Consider the following 12,233-nt stretch of genomic DNA (forward strand, 5'->3'; position numbering starts at 1 on the left):
CCCAAATAGTATGCATCGATCAATAGACCCGAAAAGTTATGTAAGTTGTAACTGAAAATGAAAAAGAATAAATGATTTTAGCATAGAATGATGAGTTAACCGAATTGTATCGGTTAAACATTTCATAGTTTCCATCAATACTCAAAAACTCCCGATAACAAGACGTGCTAGATAATGCCCTTTGGTGCCTCGTTTGATCATATCCAGACATGCGCTAAGGCAAAAAGGTGGTTGACGGTTTCTATTTTCACTTTGGCGCAATATCAATTATTCAACAGAATCTTACTGGTGTTTATTAGGTAGGCAGTTCATTTATGTGTATATCTTAAGGTAAGTCTTATGACGTCACGAAGCGGTACTTTTGATGTACATATCTAACCTCGGTCCTCTGACAAAATGTTCCGATTGTAGACAGTTAAAATCAATTAAAAATCAATCATATTTTAATGGTTGATAACAGACCAACTATATATACGATTACGATTAGAAATATTTGGGAGATTTATCAGAGTCAATTAATGTTGATATGATATTACTGAATGTTTTGAGAGTGCATCACCGTTTGCCATAAAGGCCGGGCGGGACAACTTAGGAATGGGATTAACAGGTATGAAAACTCGGTGGCCACTTCGGCATAAATCATTGTTTCAACGAGGCAATTACATTTTCGCGGGTATTGACACACTGATGCATTGTCACATAGGTATTGTTTATCATCTCATCTGGTACGCTGGTCTTTTCGGGCATGTTGATGAATTCAAATTATGGCTCACACGTCTTACATTGTTATTATTGTATGTATGTAGTATATGTCCGGTTTCGTCTCTATTCGCCTTCAACCCATATCACATACGAAAACAGTGTAGGCTTATCGGGATTAGAAAATGCACCCCGATACCGTTAAATTAATCTTGCACGACGTGAATCCACTAACAAGTTACAACTGTGTTATAATGAAACGGATGAGAATAATGCATAAGCCTTTTAAATTGTAAAAGCTATAATGAAATACGGTTAAATTCACACTGTAAAATACTCGGTTGTCTGGTACTAATAGGCTTAATGGGATAAACATGAAACTACTACTCACGCAGCAGTAACATTACTTATACTCTCTAATTTTGTTCAATTAAGATAATTTTGGTTGTGAAATAAAAAATTTCTGCAGGAAAAAAATTTCTGCCAGACATTTCTGCAGAAAAAATAAATTCTGCCAGAAATTTCTGCAGAAATGTATTTTCAGAGCCAATTTGTGAACTTATTAACACGTGAACATACTGGCAAATGAACTTTTCGTGTTCATCTCCTCGAGATCTTTCCAATGATATAAAATATGACTTGTCTTTGTAGCTTGGTCCCTTCTGTGTGTCAAGTTAGGACTCGCTGGCCATTCCTAAGTTGTCCTTCCATGTAAGGACTTCGTCCAAGTCAAACCTACATGTGAGACAATACAAAGTTACACGAGATATTCAGAGGAAACCGGTATAGAACAAAATGTATGAATCGGGGACGATGGATCAAACCCCATTCGTAATTTACATAATTCAATTGCTCACTGTTTGTAGATTTTGTGTGTAGAACTGTATATATATTACAATGTCATTTCTGTATGACATGTGACGTACAGTATTGTTATAACGAGACTTGTATTTAGCTGCTGGCCTTTATTTCATTAAAGATTATCAGACTCATTCTCAATATTTGTATGGGGTTTTTTTCATGGTATGATGTTTGAATCATATTTAGCCGATGTGCTTGGTCGACATTGGTCTCTACCGATGTACCAGAATACCTTTAAGTTTATGGTATTAAAGATGGTATTAGAAATACCAACTAACCAACCAACCAACCAATCTGATTAACATAGGATGGTCGTACACTGCTTTTGTATAATAAAAATATTGCTTCCCAGTAAAGGGTATAGCTAATTAAGAATCGTGTTCACTGCTAACATTTATAAGTAAATTCACACAAAGCTATTATTCTTTTGAAGAGCCCGGGAAGATCAGGGAATTGGCCTTCAGCAACCCATGCTTGCCACGAAAAAGACTATGCTTGTCGTAAGAGGCGACTAACGGGATCAGGTGGTCATGCTCACTGACTTGGTTAACACGTCATCGGTTCCCAGTTGCACAGATCGATGCTCATGCTGTTGATCACTGGATTGTCTGGTCCAGAGTCGATTATTTACAGACCGCTGCCATATAGCTGGAATACTGCCGTGTGAGGTGTAGAACTAAACTCACTTACGCATTCTTTTGAAGAGGTATTGATATGGACATCCGGTGCACAGTTACTGTTTTAGCTGCGATATTTGAGTTCCCGTCAAAGTTAAAATAAATACATTTATTTAGGTCAATAGTGCATCATGATCCCAGTTTAATAAAACAAACACATGCATCAATGAACGTCTTCCTCCACACTTCATGACAATATCAGTCTTACAAATGATGTCAGAAACCATCCAAAAACACGTTACTACTGAATGATGGTTTGACATGAATATCCAAACAGATCTAAACTGTTAATAATGTACGAATGTTTTGTACAACTCAAAATATGTATCATTATTATCAACATATTAGGCCTTGCATGTCACGTTGCAGAATACAATGGAGTAACACATCGTCAGTTTTAAATATATGTGTATTTTTGCTTTAAAAATTAACACTTTAAAAATTAACACAAAGTATCCTTATAACGGGAAACCGCCTTAGCATGTATGTTTCATGAAGCCGGTGTATACTTTACATATACGCGTTGAATACCATCCATGGACATGCTAAAGTTCTATTTCTTGCTGATAGTGAGCCATATAACCACATGGATCTATTGCGGTCACAGCAGCAAATAGAGATTGTGGTTGGGAATGGGCGATCACGGTCAGGGTACTTTCTGTATTTTTCGTGAGAACCCCCTCTAAGATGTCTGCTCCTCCAACCACTGTCCCAATGTGAAGCTCATATTGAAGGTCCTTCCATGGAGAGTCGAACAGCCCGTCCCAGTTCAGGGAGATGTCCTTTCCTTTCCAAGACACAGCTATGGCAGCAGATTCTATATTGATATTAAATGGTATCAAATTGTATGGTGAGTGAGTACTGCGAAGTTCAATCGTTCTTGAGTTAATTAGTGTTAGAGGATTCGGACAAGTTTAACTTAAAGCCAAAGTACATTTTTGCTAAATGTTAAATAGGCTGAAATACAATAGGACAATTTAACCTGTTATTGTCGGAGGATTGCCATGGGTGGTAAGGTTAACAAGAGTTGTTTCCCTTTGTGTCCCAAGCACGTTGTCTTGAGATACTGCAACTTGGTAAGAGGCCAGCTTGTTGAAGTACAGCCCACACAACGAGGCGAATTCAAAATCGGTGGCTACTTTGGTTTGATATGTGCCGGACTCATCTGTTACCTCAATCTGAAGTTTAGAGCCAACAATAAGTGAGAGGGTTTCGTTTAATGCCGCACTGCAATATTCCAGCTTTATGGCGGCAGTCTGTAAATAATCGAGTCTGGACCAGACGATCTGCTGCTGATCAACAGCATGATCAGTGAACCGATGACATGTGTCAACTAGTTCAGCGAGCCGGACCACCTGATCCCGTCAGCCAGCAGGCACACATCATTGCTGACAACATGCTAGGTTTAGGTACATGACAGCTTAAATTGCATGTGTCAGATTCCTGTCACAAACAAATACTAGTATATGCAATACAGTTAAACTTACTACGGTTGTCTGGAAGTCATACCGGGTCCAGTGCATCCGTACTGTGTTGTTTTTAAGGCACTGATCACTTTGATGGAAGTACATGACGTTGTCCGCCAAGATGCCCGCCACTGTAGGCTTCAGATGACCATGTGTCAGAGTTACGCCATCGGAGATGGTCGACGACATCAAGCCCACGTTGTTGATACAACGGACTGTTGAGAATATCTTCAGAGGAAGACTAACATTGAGGTTTGTGATGTCAAAGCTAGCTGTTGCTTGATTTCGGGAAACCAGATGAAACATCTTGATGTCACTTGTGCCTTGAGTCGTGCCTGGAGAGAACACGTACTTTTCAAAATGTCTTTAAAGCATGTCTTTAACGAAGCAAATCGTTGTGGCAATACATGTTAACTTATATCAACATAATCTAAAAAAGAAGAATTTGAAGCAATGAATGAAATAAAAAACAGTTGAAACACCACTTTCAACCAAGCCAAATAAAAAGTTAAGCTAAAGCAAGATCTGGCACTGTGGAAATGTTAGACTAAAATAATTCGGAAGACCACTCCAGAAGGTTCATCTACTAACTTATTTAGGGATCTCATAATGATTTGTATTTACAATTAAAGGAAATAGTGTTCAAGATATTTTGCTTTAAAAAACAGTACCACAAAAACTATTCATATTTTTCATATATAACACGATTAACCTGAGGTTTCGCTTGTCAAAAATGACAATCACGTGACCACATGGAAGTCATTTCTGATTTTCACTTTCAGAAAGAACGTACTTTGAGGAAAACACAACGCCTGCTTTCCAAAAATGCGTTCACCCTGTTTAAGGCAATGGTTGAGTTTTTAAACTAAAAGTACGAATTATGATTCCCTACAGGACAACCTGTATTGGCAATACAATAAACTGGGTAGCGCTTAACTTTATATTCTATAGCTAGGTATAACCGCGGACACTGTATGTTGTATTAAGAGGCATGGTGTTGTTATATGAGGTTTTTCCATATCATTCATGTGATACCCGAATAAGGTTGAATACATTCTATCTGGAACAAAGACTCGCAATATATTCATCAGACCATGCTTCAGGAAAGTGCTGATTGTCTGGTTTAGATTCCAAGCATTTACAGAGTTTAATCATATAACTCGTTTACTATATACAGTTTACTGAACATGGCGTCAAATAACAACCAGATTAGCAGATTAGCAAAGAGTATCTGTTTGACTTGTGTTTGTGTATATGTGCTCACTGATGTTTGAATTGCCATCATTGGACTCATTTCACATGTAACTCTCTTTCTTTCAGAGAGGGCATCGTACTCAAGCACAAGCAAGCTCAGTCAACAATACAGAACAAAACAACTTAGTAGGAACGCGTCAGTAACTGTTGTTGTGCTTAGGATATGATATGTACCTATTGCCCAGCTACAGTGCAGAATTCCCGACTCAGTATCTTCGACTGCCCAGTTGACGTGCACATCGCCCAAAGTCTGGTAGTCAATGTCCAACCCTACACGAATGATAAATTATGATTTATGACCAACACAGTTTCTAAATGCAAATTACGTTATGATGGGTATAACTGTATACATGTACTTGTGCAACGCTTTGAAAAGACATATTTTCTCCAATGTATTATGGGTCTATTTTAAAAGTAATATGACAGAACCACATGTATTTCACTTTACCGTCTCCATCATTGATGTGAGAGAACACAGGCGGGGTCATATCGACAGTGATGGGGTCAGGGTGGGACGCAGTTGTCAGACCAGCAGCATTCCTAGCAGTGATGGTGAGGAACAGTTTCTGTTTGTGGGACAGTCTCAGACCTGACAGAGTTTCATGCATGTGTCGGCCAACACTCTTAAAGTCCTGCACCTGAGCTCCTCCGGGGACAGTACCTTTGCGAAACATATATTTTGGCGTTGCACTAATTTAAGTGAATGTACCTCTCAGATTGCATCAGCGTCACATAAAAATATAGAGCGATGCTTTCAAATTGAAATCTCTCTCCACATTGATTGATGTTACAGTACAATAATGACACAGGTTGTCCGTGGCATTCCCGGGCATGTTCTACATATTTAAACAACCAAAACTAATAATTACTAGTAGCAATGCACCACTGAATCAAACTCTATTAAAACAATACTTCTTAGAATTTGTATAATTTCTCCAGCATTCTTGGCCCATATACATGCATACGCAAAACGTACCCGCAGCCACTGTGTATTGTACCACTGGAGATTCTCCATCATCAAAATACCAAGATACATGGACTGATGACCAGTGCTTCCGGAAGACAGCTTGATGCTTGACGTTACTTTCTGTTTCCATATTATGTGCATTCCCTACATGATCCACTCTCTGCAACAACACATGATCTAGGACCATTTCCATGTTGATGGAGGACGTCCCAATCTTCAACAGCGTTGTAGAGTTCTGTGCCAGGAAACTGAAGCTATACTGGCTCCACAGGATCACCCGTCCATCAGTACTATGACACGAGTCTACACATAGGTGGGGATCGAGACTGAAGGTAAAGATGTCGTTTCCAAGCGATATGGAACCTTCCACTATTTTTTGGTTGACAGTTATGTCCAAAGGATAACCAACATGGATGGTTGCTTTGTATCTGCTTCCAACGTCAAGGTTCATGACGTTCTGTTGTATGCTGCCTCGCACAGAAACTATTGTCTTCCCGTGTGTGGCATGATGACCACCAGGTGTCACTAGCTTGATGCAGGATTGGCTCCCAGACTTCCATGAAGGTACATCAGGATGACAGTAGATGGATTGGCTACTGATTTCCTCAAAGGAAGGATTGGACACCAAATTCTCCCCTAGATAGACAATGTCCTTAACTTCAGGTGGCGATGAATCAATGGTGACCCCATCCGATACAACCACTGTAGATGTGTGGCCAACAACGTCTACTGCATAAACCTTCGCCCATATTTGTATTCCTGTAAATAAAAACAAGGGTCTAAGTTCCAAGGACTGGCATTCCTGCCAAATGTATGAGTACAAAATGCCGAAGTAGTTAATGTGAGAAGTACGATGTATTTCATGTGACTAATTACGTCTGTTACGACATGTTACACGTGTGTTACACATGTACTCTTATTATTGTCGACGTGAAATTTTACTATGAGAAAATCGAATTTTTAAACGTGCATTTAAAACGCTGGTATGCGCTCGATATATTTATTTTAACAGGTGAGCTACAGTGCTGTTTCAAAAACAATCAGATAAATTATTTATCTTCCTACCATTAACAAGTGGTGAATCCAGGCGAGCCCTTGCTGATGTGTGTAGTCCCACGTTCTGCCAATCCACGATGCTGCATCCAGATGTATCGTTGGTTGAACCAATACACCAGAAATACTTGCTGATTGTGGAATCCTTGTCAACAAATCCAAACCAGGAGGCAGATACATGTGTCTGGGAGGACTGGTAGTCAACATCCCCGGGTCCTGGGTAGTGACAGGAAGACGAAAATATGAAGACCGACATTAAGCGACATTTTATGCCATTTACAATATACATACTAAATCCATTACTTAAATGGTACAAAACTCATAGGCCTACCATCTCCATCTTCTACAGTCCCTGCTACCGGTGCCGTGACATCGATCTGTACTCCATCTGAGAATACCCAAGCAACCAGTCCTGCTTTGTTATAGGCTAGTATATTGGAGTAGTATGTTGTTCCCGATTCCAGAGACAACCCAGACACTGTGCAGTTCGTGGCAGTCATGTCAGATGACGAATGTATGCTGTAACCTGAAACAGGCCCAATTAGAACTTAATTCTGAGATTTCAGATTTATGTGACAGAACTGGGTTGTTCTGAGCTAACACGGTCAGGAAACTTACCACCAGGTGAAGTACTGGTGTAAGCCCTGTATTTCAGGAGTCCTGTCTGTGAGTCCATCAGTACATTCTTCCAGCTCAGGTATATCCTATCTACGTGACGCTGGTAGTCGATGTCCTTCCTGTCTCCAGGTTCCATATGTTCTTTCAACTGTGAAGAAAATCATTGGATACACAATGCCATTCAGAAAGTGGTCACAGATATTTGATATGTTTGGGATGACACCTTCTCAGCAAAATACTGATTTCAGTTTTGTATTAGATTGTGCCCCATTCGGAATCAAAGCCTCTCTCGAAATCAGGCACCCAATGGCCAGGGCATATGGCTAGCTATATATCCCACGAAGTCACCGCGGCTTGCACAGAAACCGAAGTCGGACAACTATCTAATGGTTCTATGCTACTGGCGCATTGTAATCAAATGTTGACGTTTGTTAACCTTAGTCAGATCAGGCTACATGTCCAAATTATATGTGGATATTCTTGTCATTATGTACTTGATAGGTGTTGTATGGCTCACAAGTGATTCAAAAAGTATATTCCACAAGTCACCTACCGCTACTCCTTGCACTGAAGTTATTCTTGGTGCTGTAATATCAATGAGGATGCCATCGGATTTGTAAATGCTGTATGTGTTCTGGTCATACCATGCCCGTACAAATACACTGTAGGTGAGTCCTGGTGTCAGCTCACGCCCTGTGAGCATTCAAATACAAACTTCACAAGTAAGACTGCATGTGAAAATAGATAAACTTTACGGAAAAGAAGTTATTGCATTCGAAACTGTGATGGTTTGATACAGATTCCCGGATTCTGTATGGAAAAGTCGGACTCACGCTAAAAAAGAGTTGTTATCCATAAATTTTGTCTGTTTTGTACTTTCCAACGTTTGCACATGAGGACATTACAAATGCAGTTACAATGAACAATGTAAACCTATATGGTTTACATGTACGTGGATCAACATAAAACGACACCCGCACTTTATCCTGTTACCTTTTGGTAGGGTTATGACTGCGGACACTAAAGATCCTGCATCAAACCACACTCGTTCTCTACTTTCCGCATATATTCCTGTCGGATATGCCCCACTTGAATACCCGGCACTGAACTCGTACCTGCAAATAACACCGAAGGCCTTTATCTATGTTAGATTTAATGTAGGTGAAGGCTCTAGCAGATTTTATGAAGACGATGTCACTGACCTCACGGGCTGTGTGGACTGTGTCTTGGTTACCGTCCAAGTTGCTGCTAGGAATGAGTCAAAGGGAGAGAAGTCCGCGTCATTCTCCACCACAGGAAATCCAAGGGACTTCAGATCAGTGGTGTCTGTGACCGTCACGGAAGAATTCCCAACGCCTGGAAAAACGTAATGTAACTGGCATGGGCAGGGTCTCCCGGTGTAAATTCTAAAGGTAGTACCACACAAATAAGACATGGTCTAAATCTTTGAAGGGCATTTAGAAGTGGAAAACATAAGAAAAGCTAGATTTATGGATGTCAACTTCTTTATCGTGGAAAACAACGTTTCGGAGCGTATCCTTCATCATCCCTACTATTCACCTGATGAGGGAGCAAGCATACGCTACGAAACGTTGTGTTTTCCACAATAGAGAAGTTGACATCCATAAATCTGGTTTTAAGACATGGTCTGTTGTTAGATACTGATATAGTTCTGATTCCTCTTACAATACATAAGCATACCATTGTCCAAGAATATACATGCTTGGCTGGTGCCACACGTCTTGTCCTGGGCGGCACATACACAATGTCCCTCACAGTTGTAGGAGCTACACCGTCTCACTAACTCCAGCTTGCCTCCTCCTCCTAGAACCAGTTCGGAATGAAGGGGGCTGCTCTTCAGGCCCACCTGCAAAACCAAACATGAACAACAAAGAAAGTAAGAAAAGGAAATGTAACTGATAATTTGCAAGAGAGTCATCTTGTACTTACTCCGTTTACTGCCCACATGGTGATGAATACAGAAGATGTAGAAGACAAGTCCTTGGTGCTGATGTTGAACGTCTGCACGATTCCCTCATCCTCCAAGTCCACTCCAGTGATGTTGTGGTGTATCTTCACCAGCGGGTCCTGGACATGGTGCACAATATACACATTGAGGTAAACTATACCATTTACATCCTTCAAAACATATACACCTCCACCAACGGGTCCTGGACACCGTATACGATAAACACATTCAGATAACCCATACCATGCACATCATTCAAAACATATACAGCAACACCAGCGGGTCCTGGACATCGTATACTGTAAACACATTGAGACAAACCATATCATGTACTTTCTTCAAAACACATACACCAACACCAACGAGTACTGGACATTGTATACGATATACACATTCAGATACACCACATCATTTACATCCTTCAAAATGTATATTCCATGGAGATATGATATGACATGTGAAATCGAAATCAATCCATGACACACTGAACTAAAAATTATTGAACATTAGCAGTTCTTTATACAATTCCACAACGACAAAACCTGAGTTAAATCTGTAGCAAATGGTCTGGAGCCCACTGTAGTTATGTAATGATCTATCCCAGAATGTAGATCAGCAAACCCAAGCCAAGAAAGGCTGAGACTGGTCTTTGTCCAAGTCATCCAGCCAGACTGATTCCTTGACAATTTGGCAGCATGGTCCGTTTGTACAGCAAGAACCCCTGCAAACATGAGCTCGAATTAGATTAATGTGATTGCGAGCTTAACGTCGTTACACAGAAAATACAAATCCTAATGTAAGAGAAATTATGTTCATATCCATTATGATAAGTATGTACCGACCTGTTGTTGGACCGGAGCTGTCGACCAAGATGCTTTCAGTTTGACTCTGTGTACAGAGACCAGCCATGTTGCATGCTATAACCTTCACCATGTAATGACTTCCATCATGAAGATTCAGTTGTGTGAAAGTATATTCTCTCAAAGGTCCTGGTATCTGAAGACAAAACGTATCTTCTAGGTTATGTTGTCACTCATGCTTTAAAGCAAGTCGAGTCTTTGTTACTTTCCTGTTTTCATTGACTGACATTACATAGTCTCTGTCAACACCTTTGTGTTGGCCTTACCGCCGTCAAGGAAGAATTAAACTCTCCCAGCTGATGAGAGGAGATTGAGATGTACTGCGTGTCTATGAAAGACTCCTCGTCCTTCACCTCCCATCTGACCTTCACAGTGGACCGACTTATCATCGTCATGGCAACCAACGAACCCTGTCCTCCCACAAGATAAGGGGCCTTTCCAACTTCAGGTGCGCTGTTGTCAATGATGAAGCCATTTGATGTTGATGCGGTGAACATCCCTGTGATGATTGTTAAAATATATTACCAAAATATAAAACCACAATCAGTACTTGTTTGCTTGTAGAGAAACGAAAATGACTTTTGCAATGGTGAAATGACGTCATTATGGAAGTAGTGCAGCTTTTGTGGAATTGTACACAACTGCCTTACATGGAGGATGGGGTACTTAATTAACACATTCAGTCTTATGTTTTCGGACAAGATAAAATCACTGTTGTTGCTATAAAAGATAGGTTGATTTGCAAACATCTAAAGGTTTGTTTATATGTTGAAATTAGTATTATCTATTATGAAACCCTACTTTTCTTATACCTGCTTTGTTGAACGCACTGACTGTTATATACATCCTTCTGCCGATGGGTAACATCTGACTGTCATTCAGTGTGAGGAATGCCTCCTCTTTAAGGGTAGCATGTTGGGATGAAAGAATGTCATTGTTTCCTGGTGTTGTCCCCACCTGCCACTCATAGTGGTCCAAACCTGACTCGGGATCCTGGAATCCATGCCACTTGCAGCCTAGGAACATTCTAGGAATAGAAACATTATTACACAAGTGCATAAAATGGTTTTGGCATGGTAATAGTCTCTCGGGTAATACAAGGGTATATATACTGCTCAAAAATGAAACGCATAGCTGAACATTGTTATCAATTTATACACTTAAGGTACAGTAATACAGGGCAGTCATGAAGAAAACCTGAATGGACATTAAAGGTCCAATACTGCAAGAAACTGTACGTCACAAATGATAAGTGTTCCAAGGTCAAGGTCGCAGAGCAGTCAATATCTTGTGTGGCCACCATTACCATCAATGGTTGCTTGGCATCAGCGTCCCATAGACTGGACCAGATTCCGGATGAAGTGCCTGGGAATGAGTTGGTACTCTTCCCTCAAGGCCACAAACAGAGCAGGTGAAGTTGCTGAGGGTCACGCTGTCGCCCACGCCGATCCAATTCGTCCCACAAATGTTCAATAAGGTTAAGATCCGGTGATCGTGAAGGCCAATAAAGAACCTGAACGTTGTTCTGGGCGAGGAAATCCCTGGTTATTTTTGTTGTATGCGACCGAGTGTTATCATGCTGAAAAATGACGTTCTGGCGATTCATGGAAGGAAGGACATGAGGCCTGATGATTCCATCATGGTACGGTCGAGCTGTCAAATTGCCCTGGACCTGAATGAGATTTGTCCTGCCATTGTATGAGGTTCCAGCTCAAACCATGACACTATCACCACCAAATCTGCCCACGTCCTGTACACAGTTTGCAGCGTGGCATTCGTTACGACGTCGATATACACGTGCTCTTCCGT

At 40.6% G+C, this 12,233-nt stretch overlaps 1 protein-coding gene across 1 annotated transcript in view; it reads right to left on the reverse strand.

Moving 5' to 3' along the window:
• Nucleotides 1–2,631: 2,631 nt before the first annotated feature.
• Nucleotides 2,632–12,233, reverse strand: part of LOC137293888 (uncharacterized) — a 57,368-nt gene continuing 47,766 nt past the window's right edge. The window contains exons 41-58 of the mRNA XM_067824672.1: nt 11,237–11,451; nt 10,691–10,923; nt 10,407–10,560; nt 10,107–10,285; nt 9,546–9,683; nt 9,297–9,462; nt 8,798–8,951; nt 8,589–8,710; nt 8,149–8,288; nt 7,596–7,743; nt 7,309–7,503; nt 6,990–7,193; nt 5,934–6,683; nt 5,406–5,618; nt 5,132–5,227; nt 3,725–4,038; nt 3,220–3,415; nt 2,632–3,054 (exon numbers count right to left, since the gene is read on the reverse strand). Coding sequence (XP_067680773.1) covers nt 2,783–3,054; nt 3,220–3,415; nt 3,725–4,038; nt 5,132–5,227; nt 5,406–5,618; nt 5,934–6,683; nt 6,990–7,193; nt 7,309–7,503; nt 7,596–7,743; nt 8,149–8,288; nt 8,589–8,710; nt 8,798–8,951; nt 9,297–9,462; nt 9,546–9,683; nt 10,107–10,285; nt 10,407–10,560; nt 10,691–10,923; nt 11,237–11,451 — 3,889 coding nt within the window. The 3' untranslated portion in view covers nt 2,632–2,782. The remainder of the gene's footprint in view (nt 3,055–3,219; nt 3,416–3,724; nt 4,039–5,131; nt 5,228–5,405; nt 5,619–5,933; nt 6,684–6,989; nt 7,194–7,308; nt 7,504–7,595; nt 7,744–8,148; nt 8,289–8,588; nt 8,711–8,797; nt 8,952–9,296; nt 9,463–9,545; nt 9,684–10,106; nt 10,286–10,406; nt 10,561–10,690; nt 10,924–11,236; nt 11,452–12,233) is intronic.

This window comes from Haliotis asinina, chromosome 8, assembly GCF_037392515.1.
Source record: "Haliotis asinina isolate JCU_RB_2024 chromosome 8, JCU_Hal_asi_v2, whole genome shotgun sequence".
NCBI classification, from domain to species: Eukaryota; Metazoa; Mollusca; class Gastropoda; order Lepetellida; family Haliotidae; genus Haliotis; species Haliotis asinina.